The sequence below is a fragment of the Rhinatrema bivittatum genome, chromosome 19 (assembly GCF_901001135.1).
Source record: "Rhinatrema bivittatum chromosome 19, aRhiBiv1.1, whole genome shotgun sequence".
NCBI lineage: Eukaryota > Metazoa > Chordata > Amphibia > Gymnophiona > Rhinatrematidae > Rhinatrema > Rhinatrema bivittatum.
The window spans coordinates 39,404,851-39,432,173 of NC_042633.1; the positions used below are offsets into that span (position 1 = coordinate 39,404,851).

The 27,323-nt window shown below is 53.7% G+C and overlaps 1 protein-coding gene across 1 annotated transcript in view; it reads right to left on the reverse strand.

Moving 5' to 3' along the window:
* Positions 1-27,323, reverse strand: part of OLFM2 (olfactomedin 2) — a 53,635-nt gene that overhangs the window by 14,417 nt on the left and 11,895 nt on the right. Inside the window, exons 2-3 of the mRNA XM_029584227.1 lie at positions 10,438-10,587; positions 2,721-2,876 (exon numbers count right to left, since the gene is read on the reverse strand). Coding sequence (XP_029440087.1) covers positions 2,721-2,876; positions 10,438-10,587 — 306 coding nt within the window. The remainder of the gene's footprint in view (positions 1-2,720; positions 2,877-10,437; positions 10,588-27,323) is intronic.

Genomic DNA, 27,323 nt, shown 5'->3' on the forward strand with positions numbered 1-27,323 from the left:
TGTCTTGATTTGTTCCCTGGCTCCGGCAGACAGAGGTAGCACCCAGGATTCCATTAGGCCCAGCATGGTTGATATTTATTCAGTGTCATGTAGAATTTATCGTCTGTCGGCGTGCCGACGAGGCCGCGCGGTTGGTTTTTTTTTTTTTTTTTCTTTTTTCACCAAGGAAACTGGTTGATGCAAGAGGCGCCTTTGCATGCAGAGGGTAGGACCGAGTCTCGGGGGGATAGCGCAGCCTGCTCGCTAGCAGGGAAAAGCTGCTGCCGCCGCCGGGCTGCAAGTCTCTTTGCTAAGAGCCTGAATTTCTGGAGCTGGTGACGGCAGGTGAACTTGAAGGAGCTTCCTCCCACCCGCTCCCCCCGTTGCAAGGTCACAGCTGTTTCATGACAGGTCTTGTACTAGAGCTGCCATGAAACAGCTGTGACCTTGCAACAGGGAGAAGGCCTGGACAAAGTCCTTGCTGCGTATGATGAATGTAACAGGAACATCCCTGGCTGTTTCATTGCACGTAAGGAAAGACACAGTTATTAGATAAAGGCCCTGCTGTTTTATGGCAGATATACAGTGCTGGATCCTTTACACTTTTAATTGTAATCCCTGTGTCCTTCAGTCCTAGAGATAACAGGCTCTGTATCCCTGCACCCGTCCCCTGATACCTCCAGTCCTAGAGGTGACAGGCTCTGTATCCCTGCACCCGTCCCCTGATACCTCCAGTCCTAGAGGTGACAGGCTCTGTACCCCTGCACCCGTCCCCTGATACCTCCAGTCCTAGAGGTGACAGGCTCTGTATCCCTGCACCCGTCCCCTGATACCTCCAGTCCTAGAGGTGACAGGCTCTGTATCCCTGCACCCGTCCCCTGATCCCTCCAGTCCTAGAGGTGACAGGCTCTGTATCCCTGCACCCAACCCCTGATCCCTCCAGTCCTAGAGGTGACAGGCTCTGTATCCCTGCTCTCGTCCCCTGATACCTCCAGTCCTAGAGGTGACAGGCTCTGTATCCCTGCACCCATCCCCTGATCCCTCCAGTCCTAGAGGTGACAGGCTCTGTATCCCTGCACCTGTCCCCTGATACCTCCAGTCCTAGAGGTGACAGGCTCTGTATCCCTGCTCTCGTCCCCTGATATCTCCAGTCCTAGAGGTGACAGGCTCTGTATCCCTGCACCCATCCCCTGATCCCTCCAGTCCTAGAGGTGACAGGCTCTGTATCCCTGCACCTGTCCCCTGATACCTCCAGTCCTAGAGGTGACAGGCTCTGTATCCCTGCACCCGTCCCCTGATCCCACCAGTCCTAGAGGTGACAGGCTCTGTATCCCTGCTCCCATCCCCTGATCCCTCCAGTCCTAGAGGTGACAGGCTCTGTATCCCTGCTCCTATCCCATGATCCCTCCAGTCCTAGAGGTGACAGGCTCTGTATCCCTGCACCCATCCCCTGATCCTTCCAGTCCTCGAGGTGACAGGCTCTGTGTCCCTGCTCCCATCCCCTGATCCCTCCAGTCCTAGAGGTGACAGGCTCTGTGTCCCTGCTCCCATCCCCTGATCCCTCCAGTCCTAGAGGTGACAGGCTCTGTATCCCTGCTCCCCATCCTCTGATCCCTCCAGTCCTAGAGGCGACGGGCTCTGTATCCCTGCTCCCATCCCCTGATCCCTCCAGTCCTAGAGGTGACAGGCTCTGTATCACTGCTCCCATCCCCTGAGCCCTCCAGTCCTAGATGTGACAGGCTCTGTATCCCTGCATCCATCCCCTGATCCCTCCAGTTCTAGAGGTGACAGGCTCTGTATCCCTGCTCCCATCCCCTGCTCCCTCCAGTCCTAGAGGTGACAGGCTCTGTGTCCCTGCTCCCATCCCCTGCTCCCTCCAGTCCTAGAGGTGACAGGCTCCATATTCCTGTACCTATCCACTTAGTGCTCCAGTTCTAGTTCTGAAATATCCTCTGCTTCCTTCCATGTATGAATGAGCGAAGGTTCTTTGGACCCTTCAGCCATCTAATTATGAAAAAAATATATTTTAAAAAGATTAGTTAACTATAAATAGATATAAATGTAAGAACTAAGGGAACTTATTACAATGAAAATCTAATTTGCTGCCCAGGAAACACATTGATTACATGACTTAAGCTCCCTCAAGATGTGGGGAGTGGATTCACGTGGGTGACTTCATGAAAAGCTAAGTAAGACTGGCAAGGCAATGCCAGAAACCCAACTTATTATGTCCTGAAAGAATGGCCTCATCAGGCATCGGCCAGCAATGTCTACATCTTATCCAATCAGAGCTGTTCTTTTTCAGTCATTCCGCAGTGAAAGTGTCCCATGTAGAACTTTTTGATTGGGCTGACAGGGACCTGTTGCTTGTCAACAATGTGATCTCAAATGCTTTTTTTTGTTTGTTTGTTTCTTCCACTTGTGAATGAAATCTGGTTTAATCGAAATAAAAGTGCCGGTTTAAACCTGAGAGGTCTCTGTGTTCAGCACCAAGGACATTTCCCCAAAGTAGGAAGCTCAGATTGCGGACCCAGGGCTTCCCAAGGACCTATCCTGGTGACTATACGGCCAGTCAGGGTTTCAGGGTATCCGCAGCGGACGCGCGTGAAATAAATCGGCGTGCCTTTGAGACACGGGCGTCATAGCAAACGACAGCATATGCGAATGTGCTCATGACCACAGAGTAACGGTTCACGGATCTTAGTCCCATGTACCTGCACCATTACAGCTGACGGACGTACCTGAAAGCTCCTGGTGCTGATGGCTTTCTGGCCGTCGGTGGCTACCTTCAGCCTGGAGTCCAGCACTTTCATTAGCGACTCCGTGTTCCTCACGTACTGCAGGTCACGGAAGGTTCTCAGGTCCAGCACCTCCATGGACTGTGAAATGTTCTGCACCTGTGCACAGAACATCTGAAAAGTGAGTCCCAATTCCCTCCCATCTTATTCCCATCCTGGTCAATTTTTTATTTATTTTTTTCTGCACAGTGTAAACTCCCCATCGTTTCTAAGAATAATACCAGGTTCTTTCAGTTAAATGCCCCTTTGCAAAGCCATCTGAGTTAATTTGATGGCAAGACATAGTCCAGAGCCGCACTATCCAGGCTGTAAATGCGCTCCCATAGATTTCAGAGTAAACATCGTCGTCGATCAAGTTCGGCCCGGGCAGCCTTTCGCCTGCAGCAACAGCTCCACGGACCTTGATAAAGACCCTCGCGCCGATCTCTGTAAGGACCTTCGTGAACGCGCGCACCCCAGTGTTATCTCCGCCTTGCGGCAAGATGTTAAAACGCCAAGGAAGATAACCAAAGAATTATTTTTTGTGTGCAGAAAGACACCGCAGCCAGTGAGCGAAATAGACCCAAGAGCCATATAAAAGATTAAAAAAATATATATCTACTGTGGATATAATAGCTATGTGAGAGATAAACCGGGAGAGAGATTGTGGGCATTTTGTACAGTAAGACGTTGACTGGGACATCTGGTAGATGGACACACCATGGGTGCTGATCATTTTATAATATGATACAGTAGGCATGGTCCAGGCAAGATTAGATTCTCCCATCAGTCGTCCCCACTTCAGAGTTCCCGGATTACTCACCATCAGCTAGGGTGGTCTGAGCGGCCCTGGTTTCCCCCATCCCCCTCCACAGGCATAAATATAGCTCCTGATAAGTTTTTCCTCCTTTGGGCAATCAGAGGTATATCCCGGATAGTGAAAAAAACAAAACCAAAAAACCAGACGAGCTTAGCCTGTCCTAGATGATGTGCGGCAGTCGGCTGGGTGAGGTCCCGCCCCAGACACTGATCTCTCATCCCCGGGGGGACAAGTCTCGCTGTTTCTAACCACGCTCCGGGTCGGGTGATACCGGGGGCGTGTCCTTAATGCTCTCCAAAAATAAAATCCCTTTGACCCAGAATAGAAAACATTTCGAGAGTGACGCTTTGCACAGCATTTAAAATGAACTCTCCATGAAATTACCAGTAGCTATTTATAATTTAACAGCTCCACCAGTCAACACTTGACAATTATGTTAATTAAGGTAGGACGTTTACTGCTTTTAATGTTTTTTTTTTTTTTTTCCCCCTGTAATTCCAGCCACGGTTTTGCCTGTAGTAGGAGGTGTGATCTAGCAATTAGGATGGCCGACTGCAAGTCAGAAATTTGTGGGTTCTAATCCCTGGTTCTGTCCCTGATTTCCCGAGTGTTTGACCTCGGTGCGGGGGGGTTGCTGGGAGGAAGTCATTGCCTTGATTCTAATCCTTGGCTCTGCCACCGACTTTCTGGCTGTAATTGGGGATAAAGTCACTTTTATCTGCCCGTGCCCGGGTTCTAGCCCTGACGTCATTCCACTTCCCCGGGCCGACGGGTTTAAACCCCTGCACCCCAGGATGCCCTCGTCATAACCCGGGCAATGGTTGATATTTGCAAATAACAGTCTTCCCTTTTTTGAAGCTGTCACACACAGGGATTAGGCACCAGGGGCTGGAAGCCGGATCTTCCACCTGCGAAGCAGCCGGCCCGGATATTTCCAGACTACGGAGCTGCAAAGTGTGTCAGACCTGGCTTCTTAATGCTTGCAATAATGCCCCTGAATGCGAAGTCCTAGCGGTAGCCCCCCCCCCCCCAATTCAGCCCATGCAAGACCCCTGGATGGGACCGGACTTCTGTAAATCCGCGGCTCTTCTCTTAACGCTGCTTAAGGGAGGTCCAGGTCTGGGCCCTTTTTTTTTGCGGGGGAGGTGCCGTTGACCCGTGGCCGTGGATTTTTTGACTCCCGATCGTCGCCGGCCGACTTCCGGTAAGAGGGCAGGCATATTTAATTTCCGAGGCTTTTCTGTTTCACGGGTCTGCCTTTCAGAGACGGCTCATCAAGGCACAAAGGTGCGCAGCCCACCAGCACAGAGCAATTATTAACTCAAAAGTCACGAGAGCAGCGGACGGAGCCAGGGTCTACATGTCCGTGGCTTTCAAACACGCCAGCCCGCTAACGGCCTGTAGGGTCGGCTGTGAACAGGGATCTAAAAAGGGATTGGGGGGGGGGGCCCCTCCATTGGAATTGAAAGACAGGGGCCAGTTTGGCCCCTGTCTTTCAATTCCATGCCCGAGGAGTTTTGTGAAGGTTGGGGCTCACAACCTCAGCCCCAAAGGCCATGAAATTGTAGATTATATTTCTGCGGATAACACGGCCAATCGAGGGCTCCCCGTCTGCCGCTTTGAGCTCTGCAGCTGAATTTTAATCAGGTTGTGCTGACAATGGTTGGGGGGGGGGGGCAGAGTGGTGGTGGGGGGGGAGAGCCAGCAGCTAGTGAGGGAGGAAGGAACACGAACATAAGGGCCGACTCTGCTTCTTTCATCTGCTCTTTGCTCTGTACGAAAACAGGCAGGAAAGCCTGTCCTGCAGGGGGAAAGCAGAGGCAATACCAGAGATACAGGGAGGACTGAGGAGAGAGAGAGAGGGGGGCAGGGAGAGGAAAGCAGGGGCAATAACCAGAGATACAAGTTGAACCAAGGGGAGAGAGAGGGATAGGGAGGAATCTGTGGGGGAATGAGACCTGTGGAGAGGGGAGTGAGGAGCCTGTGTGTGTGTGTGTGGGGGGGGGGGGGGGTGAGACCTGCAGAGAGGGGAGTGAGGAGCCTGTGTGGTGAGACTTGTGGAGAGGGGAGAGAGGAGCCTACGTGGTGAGACCTGCAGAGAGGGGAGTGAGGAGCCAGCGTGGTGAGACCTGCGGAGAGGGGAGTGAGGAGTCTGCGTGGTGAGACCTGTGGAGAGGGGAGTGAGGAGCCTACGTGGATGGGGGTGTGAGACCTGTGGAGAGGGGAGTGAGGAGCCTGAATTGGGGGGGGGGGGGGGGTTGTGTGAGACCTGTGGAGAGGGAAGTGAGGAGCCTGCATGGATGGGGGTGTGAGACCTGTGGAGAGGGCAGTGAGGAGCCTGTGTGTGTGGGGGGGGGGGGGACCTGCGGAGAGGGGAGTGAGGAGCCTGCATGGTGAGACGAGTGAGGAGCCTGTGGGGGGGGGGGGGGTGAGACCTGCGGAGATCTCTTACACAGTCTGTTCCCAGGGGGTCTCTGCCTCCAGAGAGTCTTCATTCTCCCTTATCTTGATTGTGTCCTACTGACATTTGCAAGGGGGGCAGAAGGTAAAGTCACGGAGTGGGGGAGGAGAGGGGATGGGGGGGGGGGGGGAGAAAATCAGGATGGATACAGCCCCCAAAATTGCATCCTTGGTGTTTGCCGAGCCTGGAGCATTCAGACCGAGTAAAGGTGATTTTATTATTATTTTTTAATAAAAGGATTCCCATTGTGCTTGGCTTGTGCTGGGAGTCCCTCATGCTCCATATAACTTCCCTCAGGAGGGAGGGGCCCCGGGAGCAGCTGTCTGCTTTACAATCAGGGAGGATTTTTTCTTTTTTTCTTTTTTTTAGGAAGAAATGCCTTCTGGCTTCTGATTAGCTGATGCCTTCCATTTTGTGGACAATGCGGCCAGATTTAGCCCTCTTAAATCACACAGCTTGAGCACAGTAACAGGAATGGTGTTTAATTTTAAACCGTAGCTTAAAAAAAAAAAACAAAAACAAAAAAAGAAAGAAAGAAAGAAAACTGCATGTCTGGAAAAATTTGCCCAGCTGAGCCCTGTGGTTTAAGCGCCTCTCTCTCTGCAAGAGGGAAACGTTGCTTTCAAGGGGTGTTTCATGCTCAAGTGCCTCTCCTTGCTAAAATTACAGCCTTGCAGCCCTCTACAAGTTATTACTGAGCAGCTGGGTGCTGCCCAATAATAACAATCTGGGCTGAAGACGGATTGAAGTGCACACGCGCCCCGGGGGGGCCCAGGCCAGTCCTTGCCCCTGCTCCCTAGATGGAGCCGCTTGTGGCCTTTCAGCACCAGGGACAGCTCCCCCTCCCCCCCCCCCATGGTAGGGAGGTGCCTGGAACCTGCTCCCTAGATGCAGCTGCTTGTGGCCTTTCAGCACCAGGGACAGCTCCCCCCCTGGGGTAGGGAGGTGCCTGGAACCTGCTCCCTAGATGCAGCCGCTTGTGGCCTTTCAGCACCAGGGACAGCTCCCCCCCTGGGGCAGGGAGGTGCCTGGAACCTGCTCCCTAGATGCAGCCGCTTGTGGCCTTTCAGCACCAGGGACAGCTCCCCCCCTGGGGCAGGGAGGTGCCTGGTACCTGCTCCCTAGATGCAGCCGCTTGTGGCCTTTCAGCACCAGGGACAGCTCCCCCCCTGGGGTAGGGAGGTGCCTGGAACCTGCTCCCTAGATGCAGCCGCTTGTGGCCTTTCAGCACCAGGGACAGCTCCCCCCCTGGGGTAGGGAGGTGCCTGGAACCTGCTCCCTAGATGCAGCCGCTTGTGGCCTTTCAGCACCAGGGACAGCTCCCCCCCCTGGGGTAGGGAGGTGCCTGGAACCTGCTCCCTAGATGCAGCCGCTTGTGGCCTTTCAGCACCAGGGACAGCCCCCCCCCTGGGGTAGGGAGGTGCCTGGAACCTGCTCCCTAGTTGCAGCCGCTTGTGGCCTTTCAGCACCAGGGACAGCTCCCCCTCCCCCCCCCCCATGGTAGGGAGGTGCCTGGAACCTGCTCCCTAGATGCAGCTGCTTGTGGCCTTTCAGCACCAGGGACAGCTCCCCCCCTGGGGTAGGGAGGTGCCTGGAACCTGCTCCCTAGATGCAGCCGCTTGTGGCCTTTCAGCACCAGGGACAGCTCCCCCCCCTGGGGCAGGGAGGTGCCTGGAACCTGCTCCCTAGATGCAGCCGCTTGTGGCCTTTCAGCACCAGGGACAGCTCCCCCCCTGGGGTAGGGAGGTGCCTGGAACCTGCTCCCTAGTTGCAGCCGCTTGTGGCCTTTCAGCACCAGGGACAGCTCCCCCCCCCCCCCCCCCCCCCCCCCCTGGGTAGGGAGGTGCCTGGAACCTGCTCCCTAGATGCAGCCGCTTGTGGCCTTTCAGCACCAGGGACAGCTCCCCCCCCCTGGGGTAGGGAGGTGCCTGGAACCTGCTCCCTAGATGCAGCCGCTTGTGGCCTTTCAGCACCAGGGACAGCTCCCCCCCCCTGGGTAGGGAGGTGCCTGGAACCTGCTCCCTAGATGCAGCCGCTTGTGGCCTTTCAGCACCAGGGACAGCTCCCCCCCCCTGGGGTAGGGAGGTGCCTGGAACCTGCTCCCTAGATGCAGCCGCTTGTGGCCTTTCAGCACCAGGGACAGCTCCCCCCCCCTGGGGTAGGGAGGTGCCTGGAACCTGCTCCCTAGATGGAGCCGCTTGTGGCCTTTCAGCACCAGGGACAGCTCCCCCCCCCCCTGGGGTAGGGAGGTGCCTGGAACCTGCTCCCTAGATGGAGCCGCTTGTGGCCTTTCAGCACCAGGGACAGCTCCCCCCCCCTGGGGTAGGGAGGTGCCTGGAACCTGCTCCCTAGATGCAGCTGCTTGTGGCCTTTCAGCACCAGGGACAGCTCCCCCCCTGGGGTAGGGAGGTGCCTGGAACCTGCTCCCTAGATGGAGACGCTTGTGGCCTTTCAGCACCAGGGACAGCTCCCCCCCCCTGGGGTAGGGAGGTGCCTGGAACCTGCTCCCTAGATGGAGCCGCTTGTGGCCTTTCAGCACCAGGGACAGCTCCCCCCCCCCTGGGGTAGGGAGGTGCCTGGAACCTGCTCCCTAGATGGAGACGCTTGTGGCCTTTCAGCACCAGGGACAGCTCCCCCCCCCCTGGGGTAGGGAGGTGCCTGGAACCTGCTCCCTAGATGCAGCCGCTTGTGGCCTTTCAGCACCAGGGACAGCTCCCCCTCCCCGATGTTCGGGGCACATAACTGGGTCTCTCCCCCTCTAGAGATTCCAACCCAAGGTTTTTACAGTAACACAAGGCAGCAGGGGCAATTTGGGGCTGGGGATTATAATTAAGGGAGCAGCCCTGCGTCCTTTTAAAAGAAATGCAAATCGTTTCTAGACATCGGTGGCAACTTTTGCAGTTTTGGCTGATGGGGGGGGGGGGGGCGTTTTTGCCTCCTTTCTCCGCCCTTTAAGTTTTCCAATTAAGAGCGGACTCCCTGCACTCAGCCGTCAGGGGCCCCTGGGCATCTCGCCTACGTCTGGGGGCAGATCCATTGGTAAACCGGTCTGTTCCTGCTCTCGGTTAGAGAGGAGGGGAGACACCCTCCCCCCCCTCCGCCCCCCCTGCTCAAAATAATGCGTTGCTGCCCCTTGCCTCTACCCCCTGCCCCTCCCAACGTGGGTCTTATTCCGCATTCTCCCTTTCTTCTCCAGTGCAGGTTCGGCGCCCGAGTCCACCAAATCATGGCATTGGCTTGAGCCCCGCCCCCAGGCTGCAGGTAAGCTCTTTGGGAAGTGGGGGGGAGGGGGGGGGAGGCAGGGTGGCTGCGATTGCTTGCACATTATCTGGTATAATCTGACGACCGTGTGTTACCGATGAATCTCGCACTTAATTCTGACCATGTTCCCTCCCCCCCTTCCCCCCCCCCCCCGATCCACAAGGGGGTGGCCTCTCTTGAACCCCCCAAAACTTGCTATCAGCCAGCTAGGGGGGGGGGGGGGCGGGGAGTCGCCACCCCTCACCTGCAGCTCAACCAAAGAAGCTGATCCCGTCCTGGGAGGCGCGGGAGCCGAGGCTCTGCCGGGAACGGGGCGGGGGGCAGGGGGGGGGATTAAACCCAGGCTGCGACTCCCTCCCTGCTCCCTACCTGTGCTGCCAGCAAGCAAGCGAGCGCCGTCCTTAGATCATCTGCAAGTAAAGAGGCGGCTGAGCTGTGAAAGAAAAAAAACACAGAAACGTCCCCTGTGTCCCGTCCCCCCTCCCCCCCCCCTGGCTCCTCCGCTGCCAACTGGGGAAACCGAGAGATGAGAAAATATTAAAAAAAAGAAATAACTTTGCTATTGCAATGCTTGCTTGAAGGAAAGCGCGCGCCTGAGAGCCGAGAGTCCCTCCTCCTCCTGCCCCGCACAGGGGGGGGGGGGGGGGGGAGCTCGGCCCTGTTTGTTTAAAAGCCAAATTGCTCGGCAGGAAGCCCTGCAAATGGCCCAGTAATGTACGCCGGGCTGGGCAGGGACCGGATTAATGGCAGCAAATTCTCCTCTCTCTCTCTCTCTCTCTCTCTCCCGAGTGATGGATGCCCGCTCCTGCCGCTCCCCGATCCATCATCCTCTGCAGGAGCGAGCGACAGGGGCTGTGCCTCTCCCCCCCACCCACTGCTCCTGGGAGAGCTCGCTGCAGGCCCCAGAGAGAGGGAGGGAGAGAGAGCAAAGCCTCGGGCAACATTTCTTCCCTGTGAAGGGACTCGGGGAGGGAGGGCGGGCACCACTCCCCCCCCCAGCCCCCATTCCCTCCTCCCAACAGGAGACAGGAAGAGATGCCCTCCCCCCCCCCAGCCCCCATTCCCTCCTCACAACAGGAGACAGGAAGAGATGCCCTCCCCTCCCCCCCCCCCCCCCCCCCCCCCCCGCCGCACCTCACCTTTTCCATGAGCTGCCGGAGCTGCCGGCTCCGGGGGTCTCGGGAGCAGGTGCTCTGTGCCGGGGCCACCACGGTGCAGATGCATTTGCCGTCGGGGGCCTGCGCCGAGGTGTAGATCTGCCAGCCGTCCTCGGGACCAGGGAAGAGCGTCTGCGGGGAGGACACAGGAGCGAGGGGGGAGTCAGCAGGGGGGGGTGTCTTTGGCCTCGCCGGCCCACCTGAAAAGCGACCATCAGGAGCTTTGCCCTTTTACCATGCCCTCCCCTCCCCCCCCCCCCCCCCCCCCCCCCCCAGCTACGCACTTCACTGTAAATACCCAGGGGGGCAGGAGAACCCTTCTGGGGGCAGGGGGTGGCAGACCTTGCTATTAGGCAGGAGGCGGTTTTGTATGGGGGTAGGGGGTCCGGGCCTCCATCGTATTAACATTCAGCTGATGGCGGCGAGGAGGGATGGAGAAGCAGCAGCCGCCGCCTGCCAAGGAGAAGGGGGATTTACCTGTCAAGTGGCATTATCCCATCATCCCAGAGAGAGTGACTACGGGGCGCCGCTGCCGTGACATGCATAGGAGAGCTGGCCTCGCCTCTCCCCCTGCTCTCGCCCCGAACCGGTCACAGTAACGCTGCATCGCAGGGATCCCTACCCAGCTTGTGCCCCCGAATTCAGTCCCCATAGCGCTGCATCACGGGGATCCCTACCCCTCTGTACCCCCAAATCCAGTCCTCATAACGCTGCATCACGGGGATCCCTACCCCCCTCTGTACCCCCAAATCCAGTCCCCATAGCGCTGCATCACGGGGATCCCTACCCCTCTGTACCCCCAAATCCAGTCCCCATAACGCTGCATCACGGGGATCCCTACCCCCCTCTGTACCCCCAAATCCAGTCCCCATAGCGCTGCATCATGGGGATCCCTACCCCCCCGTACCCCCAAATCCAGTCACCATAGCGCTGCATCACGAGGATCCCTACCCCTCTCTGTACCCCCAAATCCTGTCCCATAGCGCTGCATCACGAGGATCCCTACCCCTCTCTGTATCCCCAAATCCAGTCCCCATAGCACTGCATCACGGGGATCCCTACCCCCCTCTATACCCCCAAATCCAGTCCCCATAGCACTGCATCACGGGGATCCCTACCCAGCTTGTGCCCCCAAATCCAGTCCCCATAGCGCTGCATCACAGGGAACCCTACCCCTCTGTACCCCCAAATCCAGTCCCCATAGCACTGCATCACGGGGAACCCTACCCCTCTGTACCCCCAAATCCAGTCCCCATAGCGCTGTATCACGGGGATCCCTACCCCTCTGTACCCCCAAATCCAGTCCCCATAGCGCTGTATCACGGGGATCCCTACCCCCCTCTATACCCCCAAATCCAGTCCCCATAGCACTGCATCACGGGGATCCCTACCCAGCTTGTGCCCCCAAATCCAGTCCCCATAGCGCTGCATCACGAGGATCCCTACCCCTCTGTACCCCCAAATCCAGTCCCCATAGCGCTGTATCACGGGGATCCCTACCCCCCTCTATACCCCCAAATCCAGTCCCCATAGCACTGCATCACGGGGATCCCTACCCAGCTTGTGCCCCCAAATCCAGTCCCCATAGCGCTGCATCACAGGGAACCCTACCCCTCTGTACCCCCAAATCCAGTCCCCATAGCGCTGTATCACGGGGATCCCTACCCCTCTGTACCCCCAAATCCAGTCCCCATAGCGCTGTATCACGGGGATCCCTACCCCCCTCTATACCCCCAAATCCAGTCCCCATAGCACTGCATCACGGGGATCCCTACCCAGCTTGTGCCCCCAAATCCTGTCCCATAGCGCTGCATCACGAGGATCCCTACCCCTCTGTACCCCCAAATCCAGTCCCCATAGCGCTGTATCACGGGGATCCCTACCCCCCTCTATACCCCCAAATCCAGTCCCCATAGCACTGCATCACGGGGATCCCTACCCAGCTTGTGCCCCCAAATCCAGTCCCCATAGCGCTGCATCACAGGGAACCCTACCCCTCTGTACCCCCAAATCCAGTCCCCATAGCACTGCATCACGGGGAACCCTACCCCTCTGTACCCCCAAATCCAGTCACCACAATGTTGCATCACGGGGATCCCTACCCAGCTAGTGCCCCCAAATCCAGTCCCCATAGCGCTGCATCACGGGGATCCCCTACCCCTCTGTACCCCCAAATCCATTCACCACAATGCTGCATCACTGGAGGTCATTACCCACCCACCCTCAGAGCCACCCAGTACAACCCTGCATCAGGGAAGACGTCAGCAGCCCGCCTTGGTTAGACTCTGTGGCTTGTGGTTAGGAATCAGTGTCAGTGTTGGGCTTCGGGGAAAAAAAAAAGAGAAAATGCTGTATTCCTGTGCCACTGCCCTCCCCACCATGCCCGGAGGTTAACAGCATAGCCTGGGGAGTTAGATGGGAGCTGATGGTGTCTGGCAGGGTGAGGGGGCAGGAGTGAGAGATGGGCAGGTTGATATTCGGCTGCCGGTCTTGAGTCCCAGCTACATCTGCTGAGGGAATCAGAAGACTCCTGTCCAGCTGATCTTACACAGATGGTCACCACTTTGGCTATTGCCGGCACTCATGGGTCCATTTGTGGGGGGGGGGGGGGGGTCATGATATGAAGATGGAGGAGGGGGAGGGGTGGATGCCAGGAGTTGCCGCAGGCAGAGGTGGTGAAAATCAGAAGCTGTAACTGAGTTGAAGCTTGCTTGGGGCAGAAATAGAGATTAAGAGGAGGGGAGAGGGGTTAAGGCTGAGGGAGGAAGAGGACCAGAGGTCAAGGAGACTCTGTGGAGGCACGGTAGACAGACTGAGTGGGCCACGAGGCCCAAAACTACAGAGCACTGCTGTGTCACGGGCCAGAGTGTTTCTGAGATGCTTAGGCGACCAGCACCTTGACAGCAGCGTGGGCAGTGGTCTCAAGGTCAGTGGACACTGCCTTGGCACAGGGAGCCAGTGACAAAGCCGAGGATTAGAACTGAGGCACAGGGGGGATAAAGTGACTCACCCTGAGGTCACACACAGAGAGTCAGTGACAGAGCTGGGGATTAGAGCTGAGGCACAGGGGGATAATGTGACTCACCCTGAGGTCACACACAGAGAGTCAGTGACAGAGCCGGGGATTAGAGCTGAGGCACAGGGGGATAATGTGACTCACCCTGAGGTCACACACAGAGAGTCAGTGACAGAGCTGGGGATTAGAGCTGAGGCACAGGGGGATAATGTGACTCACCCTGAGGTCACACACAGAGAGTCAGTGACAGAGCCGGGGATTAGAGCTGAGGCACAGGGGGATAAAGTGACTCACCCTGAGGTCACACACAGAGAGTCAGTGACAGAGCTGGGGATTAGAGCTGAGGCACAGGGGGATAATGTGACTCACCCTGAGGTCACACACAGAGAGTCAGTGACAGAGCCGGGGATTAGAGCTGAGGCACAGGGGGATAAAGTGACTCACCCTGAGGTCACACACAGAGAGTCAGTGACAGAGCTGGGGATTAGAGCTGAGGCACAGGGGGATAATGTGACTCACCCTGAGGTCACACACAGAGAGTCAGTGACAGAGCCGGGGATTAGAGCTGAGGCACAGGGGGATAAAGTGACTCCCCCTGAGGTCACACACAGAGTCAGTGACAGAGCTGGGGATTAGAGCTGAGGCACAGGGGGATAAAGTGACTCACCCTGAGGTCACACACAGAGAGTCAGTGACAGAGCCGGGGATTAGAGCTGAGGCACAGGGGGATAAAGTGACTCACCCTGAGGTCACACACAGAGAGTCAGTGACAGAGCCGGGGATTAGAGCTGAGGCACAGGGGGATAAAGTGACTCCCCCTGAGGTCACACAGAGAGTCAGTGACAGAGCCAGGGATTAGAGCTGAGGCACAGGGGGATAAAGTGACTCACCCTGAGGTCACACACAGAGAGTCAGTGACAGAGCTGGGGATTAGAGCTGAGGCACAGGGGGATAAAGTGACTCACCCTGAGGTCACACACAGAGAGTCAGTGACAGAGCTGGGGATTAGAGCTGAGGCACAGGGGGATAATGTGACTCACCCTGAGGTCACACACAGAGAGTCAGTGACAGAGCCGGGGATTAGAGCTGAGGCACAGGGGGATAAAGTGACTCCCCCTGAGGTCACACACAGAGAGTCAGTGTCAGAGCCAGGGATTAGAGCTGAGGCACAGGGGGATAAAGTGACTCACCCTGAGGTCACACACAGAGAGTCAGTGACAGAGCCGGGGATTAGAGCTGAGGCACAGGGGGATAAAGTGACTCCCCCTGAGGTCACACACAGAGAGTCAGTGTCAGAGCCAGGGATTAGAGCTGAGGCACAGGGGGATAAAGTGACTCCCCCTGAGGTCACACACACACAGAGTCAGTGGCAGAGCCGGGGATTAGAGCTGAGGCACAGGGGGATAAAGTGACTCACCCTGAGGTCACACACAGAGAGTCAGTGACAGAGCCGGGGATTAGAGCTGAAGTAAAGAGGGGGATAAAGTGACTCACCCCAAGGATACACATAGAAAGCAGAGAGTGCAGGGGCTGAAAATACCAGAGGAGACTCCAGCAAAATGCTGCTTTCTTGGCTCCTGTTCCCGACTTATCTTTCTGGCTGTGCAGCTCCCAGCTAAGCAGGTGCTGGTTTACACAACAGGTTAAGTTTTCAAGACGTTTTGTCAGGTAAAATCGCCCTATATGCGCACATAAGTGGCGAGTACACTTGTGCATTCCTTTTAATAAACCTGAAGAGCGCGTGCATATTGAAGCTGTTGCACGTAAATGTTCACGGGGGAAAAAAAGGACTATTTTAGGGTATTCCAGAGCAGGGACCAGAGGCACGCGCGCAGGTTGCTGTTAGGTAACTAGTACAGGCCCGTACGTTACCAAAATTGTTCCGCACGCTTTTGCACCTGCCAATCGAGTCGCCGATTTGAAATCGCCTTCGTCTTTGTTGTGCAGCTTTTGGGTTAGGTGGTGGAAAGGGGGGTTATCAGGGCGAACTGGTTTTGGGTGTTGGCGAACTGGTGATTGCAGGCGGGTGCACTCTTTTTTGTAATCCACGCCTCTGCCTAGAGCTCTGGGTTATTGCGCAGGCAGGTGACAGCCGTCTCGTGTGCAATACGCTTGCCGAGAGGCTGTTTAAAGGTTAGTGCTGGTTTATTTTGAGTTGAGGTCCTGCCATGCCCCTTACAACTGTTGGGCCGCTACCGATCTTTGATTGTACGCCACTGGTCTGTCCTGCTGTACCCTGCTTTTATTCAAGAAGGCAGGTGATAAACTCAAAGAATAAATGTATTATAAGAACTGCATTTTATAAAATGGGTAGGGAAGCTATGTGATTTTACCCATCACAAATATAACACACGCGTGCATTTTCAGCACACAGCCGTGTGGAGGTGCGTGTTCAGAAGCCTTCAGACAGGTAAAGTCTAAAGTCATTTAGCTGAATGAATATATTTTAGCTGGCTGAGTTCCGCCCGCAGCTCTGGCCACTGCTGGTCACATTGGGGAAGTTGATACGGGACAGTCCGGGACACTTCTAGGTAGTGAGACTTGTCACTCTGTTCAGGTTGCAAATGAGACTGAGATCCTTGACTCTGGCAAACATTTAAGTCGTACGAGGAGATCATAGGTGTTGCTAAAAGACCCATTTCCCCACCTACTCCATCCATCGTATTGCAAAGGTAGGAGGTTCCGCCAGGGGAATCGGGGTTGAAACGAGAGCACTGCCCCCTCTGTGGCTTGAGCCGCGCAGAATTGCAGAGCGTCACAGATTAGGCAAATGGTCCGCCAGACGCACCAGGAAGCACTTCAGTGCCATCTCCCAGCTGAGCCCAACCTGATCTTTGCAGCAGTGCCAGTAAAAAAAGGCTCCGACAGCTGAGAGGGCAGTGCAGGGCAGAAAAGAAATCCGGGTCACAGCCTCCGAAGTGGACGCAGTCAGCTACAGTTAAGAAACTCGCTCAGCAGTCAGCACAAGGGGCTCTGCTTCCAAATGCATGTTCTAGATGCGGAGGGCAGCGTTGAAGTCCCGTAGGCAGCTATAAACGGGGAGCAGAGGGTCTTCTTTTGCTAAAAGAGAGGCCACACTGAACGAGCTTTCAGATCAACGAGCAAGGAGCCCTATTCACAAAGAAACAGGAAAGAGTTGGTTCACACTTTGGGGAATCAGCAAACCAAGGGGTCCGTGTTATCTCAAGGTCAACGCGGATGAATTCCTTCATGTGTTCTCCCAGGAGCTGGGAGTTCACGAGGGACCAGTGGTGTCTTTCCACCTGGACCCGGCTGTTGCACCCATTCGTGCAGTATGCCCGAAGATCGAGGCGGGGCTCGGGCATCTCATAGCACTAGGTACTCTAGACCCAGTTATGCACACACACACAAAACGGGCCACACTCATTGTGCCAGCGCTAGAGCAAAATGGGGATTACAAGTGCACCAAAGATTACCCCCACACCCCCATGCCTGCCATTAACCAACGAGTCGTCGCATGGGCTGGAGGGGAAGGCCTTGGCAGAGCTCGATCTAGCACTGACTGTGGACGAGGGAACCGCGGATGCCCAGGCAATCATCACTCATCACAAGAGCTTTCCCGAGTGAAAGCGTCTTCCGTTTGGAATCTCTGTCACGCCAGGCACCTTTCACTGCTTCCCGCAGACGCTGTAGGGCTGGGGTTCCAGGCGCTGCACTTTGTTCTGAGGATGTCGTGATCATGGGAGCACCAGAGGACAAACTCTCTGGGCGACCTAGGGGAAATCCTACACCGATTTGAGATGTCAGGGGCTGGAACTAGCAGAGGAAACCAGAAAAATGCAGAGAGCGCAGGGGTTGCAAATACCAGAGGAGACTCCTGAGAAATGCAGAGAGAGCGCAGGGGCTGGAAATAGCAGAGGAGACGCCTGAGAAATGCAGAGAGCGCAGGGGCTGGAAATACCAGAGGAGACTCCTGAGCAATGCAGAGAGCGCAGGGGCTGGAATTACCAGAGGAGACTCCTGAGAAATGCAGAGAGAGCGCAGGGGCCGAAAATGTTGGTCATACATATAAGCCTCCCATACCTAGATTCCCAGACGGAGACTTAACTCCATCGCTGGATAGTCATTGCTCTGCAGACCCGGCTTCCCCTTTGGCACGGCTCACGGATGCTCAGCGTGCTTCCCTGGGCTATCGGTTTATAGCCAATGACTAATGCATAAGCATTCATTAGGGAAGTTAAAGAGAAAACAGGTATAATTAAGATCTGGAGTCGGAGGACAGCCTGGCAGGATAAATTATTCATCTCTGCAGCCCGATGCCCTGTCTGAAGCTGGAAATAACTGCAGGAGGAAGGGTGGACGCACGGTGCCAGCTCTTCCAGGGCGCTGGCGAGGTGCGGCTGACGGGCAACGGTGGCAGTCTGCTGCGGGGGGGGTCAGCAGGCAAGCCAGGGAGCTGCGGCAGATCGCCTGCCTCCGGTTTCAAAGAGCCGGCCCCTGAGGGGATCCAAGGAACCCCTTCCAGTGCTCCCAGGATCTGGCAGCTGGAAACCGTTTCCTAATGACCGATCTGTATCTCTCCCCCCCTCCCCGAGAGGAAGAGCCACCCATCCCTCACCTCCTCTGTAACCTCCCTACATTTATATATTTGTTGGCTGCTATCACCTCCCCACCCCCAATAAGTCACCCAGTAACAGAGAACGGACAATAAAAATGTGTTCTTCTCGTATTGCCACACTTAAGAGCTCCCTTGTCTCTCATCTAATAAACTCGCTCCCGTCCCTATGTGTGTCCCTCTTCTTATTCTGTGAAATTTAAAACCTTATCTGCTTCCACAAAAAAAAAAAAAAAAAAGGCCTGGAGTCATTTTTATTGGCTCGTAAAAGAAGGGCAAAGCCACAGGAAGGCGATAAAACGTTGCCATCAAGCGGCTCTGGAGCCTCCCACCGGGCAAGGGGTCGTGTTTGGTTGCCTCCATCGCCTTGGGCCACCTCCCAGATGCTTCCATCATTGCCCCTCCCCACCACATAAAACTTCAATTGTAAGCTCCACCGAGAAGCGACATTTCAACCCTGTCAATTACCCAGTACGGCATCTCCTACCCGGAGGGAGAGCCGGACCCCCCGTCTCCTGCAAGCCTGTAATGAAGATCCCTGTCATCCTGCAGCAGTCCGCGCGTCCTTTTTTTTTTTTTTTTAATCTGATCTGACGCTGATGGATTTTTAACAGGGACGCGCGTAATCTCATTTTCGGAGGCGCCTGTCGGGCGACTGCCTTGGAAGCTTCCATCATTCTCGTCCGGGAGCCGGCAGGTGACGGCAGCTAAAGGACGGGTACTGAAACCATGCCCAAGAGCGCCCGAGACACGTCAGGCGTGCAGCCGGTTATCGAGGTCTCTGCCCCGCCGCCATCCCCCTGATGTCCGTGGGTCGCCAAGCCTGGCCTTAGTCCCCTCTCTACCACCTCCCCTGTTGCCCATAGCGTGGAAGGAGGTGGGAGTTCCTGGTTTTCATAGGAGGCTCTTGTACCTCACCTGGAGAGGTCCATCCAGTCCCTGGTTTCCCCGGAAGATTAAAGACGTTGTTTTTTTTAGGGTGCCTGGAGAAATCTGGGTGTAGTTTTTGACGAAGCAGTTATATTTGAGCCCCATATTGCACAATTGGTTAAACAAAAATTTTTTAAACTGCGCTTGCTTGGGAAGATTAAAGGTTTTTTTTTTTGGTTTTTTTTTAAAGTTTGTCGGTTTTAGGTTTAATGGTACAGGCGATGGTGTCCCCAGTCTTTGATTATTCCAATGGCGTGTTGGCGGGGTCACCGGATAGACGTATATCCCGATCACAGATAATGCAAAATACGGCAGCTCGGCTTGTTTTTTTTCTAGCCCAAGGCGTGTTGAGTGTCAGACCTTTATTGAGGAAACCGCGTTGGTTGCCCGTAAGAGAGCACATTCAGTTCAGGATACCGACGGTGATGTTTAAAACCCAGCAGGGAGGAGGGACTAATTATTGGAAGAAGTTGGGTCAAGCATCACGCGAGTTTTGCTTGAAGTGCCGTCCGTTAAGGAAGTGCGTACAGTACCATGGAGGGAAAAGATATTCTTAGTGACCAGGCCTGAATGGTGGCAGGGAGGAAGCACCACTAGATGATCAGGCTGGAATCCAACTGCATGGCATTTACAAAGAAAGTTAAAACCTGGCTGGTTTCTAAGCTGAGCTAAGGAGGGTAAGGGTGGTCAAGCAGTAGCGAGGATGCAGTTCATGAATATGTTTTAGAGAATGAGTGTGACAGTGTGGACTTTATTGTATTTTAAAGTGATTGGATTGTTGATGGTTTTATTTTGTAGTGCACCGTTTTGATCAGTCTGGTACTGGGAGAACAGTATATAGAAGCATAAATAAATAAATACATACATTTCACCATAGAGGTGAATGAGGAGGGGAAGAGATATTTAAGAGGATGACACCATTGAAGTCTATGGAGGTGAATGAGGAGGGGAAGAGATATTTAAGAGGGTGACGCCATTGACGTCTATGGAGGGGAATGAGGAGGGAAGAGATATTTAAGAGGATGACACCATTGAAGTCTATGGAGATGAATGAGGAGGGGAAGAGATATTTAAGAGGGAGACACCATTGAAGTCTATGGAGGTGAATGAGGAGGGGAAGAGATATTTAAGAGGGAGACACCATTGAAGTCTATGGAAGTGAATGAGGAGGGGAAGAGATATTTAAGAGGGTGACACCATTGAAGTCTATGGAGGTGAATGAGGAGGGGAAGAGATATTTAAGAGGGAGACACCATTGAAGTCTATGGAAGTGAATGAGGAGGGGAAGAGATATTTAAGAGGGTGACGCCATTGAAGTCTATGGAGGTGAATGAGGAGGGGAAGAGATATTTAAGAGGGTGACGCCATTGAAGTCTATGGGGGTGAATGAGGTGGGAGATCAGATGGCGTTCCTCCTCCCGCCTACCCTCAGCAAGGCATGTCACAGGTCAAATCACTGAGGGGGCTCATGAGAAATGGGAGATGGGTGAATGGTGGGGGTGCCTGTGTGTGTGGCACACATTCTCCAGGTCAGGGCAGGGGTATCAGGTGCCACAGGGGGAACCTCAGAGCCTTGCACCTGTTCCCTCCCAACCCTCACCACACAGACAATTAAAAATTATGCATTCATAGTAATAGGTTTTACAGGAACAAGAACGTTCAATGTACAGTCTTCTGTGGTAAAAATATGATAACCTGTATATTATTTTGCATTCACTGCTGTGGTGCCAACCAGAGGAGCTTGCAAAAAAAAAGATGCATGGAACCCACACGGCATTAGGAGTTGGGTGCGGGTGTGGGGAAGAGATATTTAAGAGGGTGGCGCCATTCCCTGTGATCAATGTAGCTCAGGGCTTCCCCGTCTTGCGTTCAGCACATTCACAATGAATATTCTTGAGTTAGATCTGCGTGTCTTGTCCCCACTCTTTGCAAATGTATCTTGTGCATGTTGATTGTGTTTACGCTGAGATCTCAGACCTGTTTATGGTCCTGGTGCGGAGCTGTTGCCCATGCCGGGGATACGTTAAGGCTCAGCCTGATGCACGCCTGGATTTACCGCACTGTATGCCGGGATTAGTGTTTCTGATTTCCAGAACAGAAGGCACTAACTCCAGGCCCCTAGGCTGCGTTGGGGGGTGGGGGAGAGAAGAGGAGGATACGGGCAGGACTTCAGCCGGACACTGATGGCCTGGAACTGGTCAGTAAACCCCTTTGCTAGGATGCCCCCACAAGATCCTGATGGAGGGCTGGGTCAGCCGTTGGGAGGGAAGGGCAGGCGGGGGGGGGGGGGGGGGTGCAGAATTCACCTGAAAGCCACAGATTTTGCTTCTGCTAATTAAAAATCTGAAGCCTTAAAAAGCAAAGCAGAGCAGCACGCCTGGTTACCCAGCTTTTCCTTATCATTGCTATGAACGAGGCTAGGCTCAGATTCTGTTTATCCAAAACACTGTACGTTGCAATTAATTATATTAATGAGATCCAGGAAAGTAATTAAAGATGAACCCTGCTGCGTCTTCTGTCTGTCCATCCGTCCATCAGTCATGTGGAAAGCAGCTCTCATGTGTGATTAGAAGGGTGAGGGAGAGATTATGAGGAAATGGCTGGGGGATGTTAAACCGAGGGGAGAGAGAGGATCAGGGAAGGCAATTGCAGGGGCAACAACCAGAGATAGAGGAACTGCTGAGGGGAGAGAGAGGGGCAGGGAGGGGAAAGCAGGGGCAATAACCAGAGATAGAGGAACTGCTGAGGGGAGAGAGAGGGGCAGGGAGGGGAAAGCAGGGGCAATACCCAGAGATACAGGAACTGCTGAGGGGAGAGAGAGGGGCAGGGAGGGGAAAGCAGGGGCAATACCCAGAGATAGAGGAACTGCTGAGGGGAGAGAGAGAGGGGCAGGGAGGGGAAAGCAGGGGCAATACCCAGAGATAGAGGAACTGCTGAGGGGAGAGAGAGGGGCAGGGAGGGGAAAGCAGGGGCAATAACCAGAGATACAGGAACTGCTGAGGGGAGAGAGAGGGGCAGGGGCAATACCCAGAGATAGAGGAACTGCTGAGGGGAGAGAGAGGGGCAGGGAGGGGAAAGCAGGGGCAATACCCAGAGATACAGGAACTGCTGAGGAGAGAGAGAGGGGCAGGGAGGGGAAAGCAGGGGCAATACCCAGAGATACAGGAACTGCTGAGGGAAGAGAGAGGGGTAGGGAGGGGAAAGCAGGGGCAATACCCAGAGATACAGGAACTGCTGAGGAGAGAGAGAGGGGCAGGGAGGGGAAAGCAGGGGCAATACCCAGAGATAGAGGAACTGCTGAGGAGAGAGAGAGGGGTAGGGAGGGGAAAGCAGGGGCAATACCCAGAGATACAGGAACTGCTGAGGGAAGAGAGAGGGGCAGGGAGGGGAAAGCAGGGGCAATACCCAGAGATACAGGAACTGCTGAGGGGAGAGAGAGGGGCAGGGAGGGGAAAGCAGGGGCAATACCCAGAGATAGAGGAACTGCTGAGGAGAGAGAGAGGGGTAGGGAGGGGAAGCAGGGGCAATACCCAGAGATACAGGAACTGCTGAGGGAAGAGAGAGGGGCAGGGAGGGGAAAGCAGGGGCAATACCCAGAGATACAGGAACTGCTGAGGGAAGAGAGAGGGGCAGGGAGGGGAAAGCAGGGGCAATACCCAGAGATACAGGAACTACTGAGGAGAGAGAGAGAGAGGCAGGGAGGGGAAAGCAGGGGCAATAACCAGAGATAGAGGAACTGCTGAGGGGAGAGAGAGGGGCAGGGAGGGGAAAGCAGGGGCAATAACCAGAGATAGAGGAACTGCTGAGGAGAGAGAGAGGGGCAGGGAGGTGGAAGGTGGGGTCAATAAACAGTCAAAGGTACTATTGAGGGGGAGAAAGGGGTAAGAAGGGGGATCAGAACATAAGAACATAAGAAATTGCCATGCTGGGTCAGACCAAGGGTCCATCAAGCCCAGCATCCTGTTTCCAACAGAGGCCAATCCAGGCCACAAGAACCTGGCAATTACCCAAACACTAAGAAGATCCCATGCTACTGATGCAATTAATAGCAGTGGCAATAAAGTAGGGGTAATAAACAATGACCGAGGACACAGGGATAAGCGTCATGGCCATGCGAGTGCCCCTTTTTGCCGAGGGGGTTTCGGCTGCTTAAAACAAATCCCCTCCCGTTTCACAGTCCACGTTTGCGAGGAGGCAAGTGCAGGATCCGCGGTGGAGACGCCTTCCTTTCCTTAACCACAAAAGCTGCCTGCGGGCGCTGTAAGGCTAATCCCTGCCCTCCCGCCCACGTAGCACTATACGGTAGCGCTGCAGCCGGAGCCAGTATCCAGCTTCCACTGAATCCGCCGCATTACGTGGCCACCCTCGCCGCTGAGTGAGAGATGACATGCTAGTGCGAAGGTGGGGGGGCTGGCAAGATCCCCCCCCCACTGTTTACCGGGAGCTTCCTCTGTGCTGCGCCAGCTGCGCCGGCCTCGCGAGCGTCGTTAATCACCGGCTGTCAAAGGTTAAAGGGAGAGGAAAGCAATTTACCGCCAGAAAGCTTGCCAGCAGCAACTGAAAGCCTGGGGTAGCCAAACATCACTCCCCCCCCTCCTCCTTCCCCCTCCTCACCCCCCCAGCCGACCCCCTCGTCTCCGGGGCGTCCTCCTTATGGGAGCACTGGGCATTGTTCCAGCGGGGAAGGGGGGGATGCCAGGGACAGCGGGAGAAACAGTGAATCAGCAGTAAAGGGGGGGGGGACGCGTCTCATCCTAGGGGGGAAAAGAGCTTTTAGGCCCCTGCTGGCCCAGCCCCCGATCTGAGGGACCGCAGGGGGGGCAGGGATACGGAGCCCGCCACCTTTGGCGGGATACGCGTGTGACCCACCCCCTGTGGCTGGTGGGGAATCAGGGGGTTCGGGGGTTCCGTAAGGTTCCCAAAAAGATAAATCGTGCGGAGGCTTTGTGGGTGAGATTTTTTGGTTAGAAGGGGAAGGGAGGGAGGGGGGGGGTGAGGAAATCCCTGTTTATCAATGGATCGTCGATAGCGCGCTCGCCGTCTTTACGAGCGAATTCAAATGCCGCACGACAACATGAGGTATAATTTACAGCACAGTTCGAAGCCACTTACATTGAGAATCAATGTAGAAGTCATTAATTAGAGTAGAAATCTTAAAAAAAAATAACCACTAAGTCTCTATACGGTACTCTTGGGTCACTTAATTCCAAAATTTACTGCTAAAAATATTGTTTTGTTTTTTTTTTTAAATGATTATCTGCTCAGTAAACATGGAAATCTACATCATGAGCAATGAGCTGATCATTGCCTGTGACAGAATGATCCTCTCTTCTATTCCACAGTACAGACACCATGAGAAATGCACTGATCAGTGCCTGTGATAAAAATAATCCACTATTCTATTCTACAGCACAGACACCATGAGAAATGCACTGATCAGTGCCTGTGATAAAAAAATCCACTATTCTATTCTACAGCACAGACACCATGAGAAATGCACTGATCAATGCCTGTGATAGAATAATCCGCTATTCTACAGCACAGACACCATGAGAAATGCGCCGATCAGTGCCTATGGTAGAATAATCCACTATTCTATTCTACAGCGTAGACACCATGAGAAATGCACTGATCAGTGCCTGTGATAGAATAATCCACTATTCTATTCTACAGCGCAGACACCATGAGAAATGCACTGATCATTGCCTGTGACAGAATGATCCTCTCTTCTATTCTACAGTCCGAATACCATGAGAAACACACTGACCTGTGCCTGTGATAGAATAATCCACTATTCTATTCTACAGCACAGACACCATGAGAAATGCCTGTGACAGAATGATCCTCTCTTCTATTCTACAGTCCGAATACCATGAGAAACACGCTGACCTGTGCCTGTGATAGAATAATCCTCTATTCTATTCACAGAACAGACATTGTGAGAAACACGCTAACTGGTACCTGTGATAGAATAATCCACTATTCTATTCTACCGCGCAGATACCATGAGAAATGCACTGATCAGTGCCTGTGGTAGAATAATCCACTATTCTATTCTACAGCACATCCGCCGTAAGAAACGCGCTGATTGGTGCCTGTGATAGAATACTCCGCTATTCTATTCTACAGCACATATGCTATGAGAAACGTGCTGATTGGTGCCTGTGATAGAATAATCCTCTATTCTATTCTACAGTGCAGACACCATGAGAAATGCACTGATCAGTGCCTGTGATAGAATAATCCACTATTCTATTCTACAGCACATATGCTATGAGAAACGCGCTGATTGGTGCCTGTGATAGAATACTCCGCTATTCTATTCCACAGCGCAGACACCATGAGAATTTTACTGACTGGATGCAATAAACTGATGTCTCTTGATCATACGAGAGTGCTAGTTCTGGTAAGGTTGTGTGATTGTAGTGTGACCATCTTTCTTTGATCACTCATCGCATCTCTCCTTCTTTAAGGCTGGGTGGGAAGCTTGGGGTGTGTTTCCCGTCCCATCTTCACCCCCCCGGGCCCGGTTCTGCCACTCCTTCTCCAGACGCAGCTTACGGTGTCAGCAGATGAAGATTTCATACCCCTGAAGGCAGGGATCTGTTATGCTCCAGAGTGACAAGAAATTGTGACAGGAACAAGCTGCATTTCTCAGGTAATCTCCCTTTCTTACTGTCATAATATTGACATTTCCACTGCCTCTGACAGCTAGCAGCTCTCCCCTCCCACGCCTTTATCTGTCCTCCTCTCTCTTCCCTGGCTTCACTCCCTTCTCTTTAAGCATGTTAAAGTCAGCCAGTCTGAGGCTTTCCAGCATCAACCACACGGACAGACACACAGACGCACCCAGATACATATACACACAGAGATACATAGATACACACAGACAAGAGCACACACATACACCTGTATACACAGAGACACACGCACACACAAGCAGACACGCACATATACACGCAATCAAACACACACAAGTCACAGAAATGAGACACAAACATACAATCACATATACAGAGACACACATACTCATGTACACAAGAACACACACATACCCATATACACATACACAGCTACATGCACACACTGACGGAATCACAGGGACTAGATACACACACACACAGTGTCACAGAAATGAGACACAAACGTACAATCACATATACAGAGACACACATACTCATGTACACAAGAACACGCTCAAAGTCACAGACACACATACCCATATACACATACACAGCTACATGCACACACTGACGGAATCACAGGGATGAGATACACACACACACAGTGTCACAGAAATGAGACACAAACGTACAATCACATATACAGAGACACACATACTCACGTGCACAAGAACACGCTCAAAGTCACAGACACACATACCCATATACACATACACAGCTACATGCACACACTGATGGAATCACAGGGATGAGATACACACACACAGTGTCACAGAATTGAGACACAAACGTACAATCACATATACAGAGACACACATACTCACGTGCACAAGAACACGCTCAAAGTCACAGACACACATACCCATATACACATACACAGCTACATGCACACACTGACGGAATCACAGGGATGAGATACACACACACACAGTGTCACAGAAATGAGACACAAACATACAATCACATATACAGAGACACACATACTCACGTGCACAAGAACACGCTCAAAGTCACAGACACACATACCCATATACACATACACAGCTACATGCACACACTGACGGAATCACAGGGATGAGATACACACACACACAGTGTCACAGAAATGAGACACAAACGTACAATCACATATACAGAGACACACATACTCACGTACACAAGAACACGCTCAAAGTCACAGACACACATACCCATATACACATACACAGCTACATGCACACACTGACGGAATCACAGGGATGAGATACACACAGAGTGTCACAGAAATGAGACACAAACGTACAATCACATATACAGAGACACACATACTCACGTGCACAAGAACACGCTCAAAGTCACAGACACACATACCCATATACACATACACAGCTACATGCACACACTGACGGAATCACAGGGATGAGATACACACACACACAGTGTCACAGAAATGAGACACAAACGTACAATCACATATACAGAGACACACATACTCACGTGCACAAGAACACGCTCAAAGTCACAGACACACATACCCATATACACATACACAGCTACATGCACACACTGACGGAATCACAGGGATGAGATACACACAGAGTGTCACAGAAATGAGACACAAACGTACAATCACATATACAGAGACACACATACTCACGTGCACAAGAACACGCTCAAAGTCACA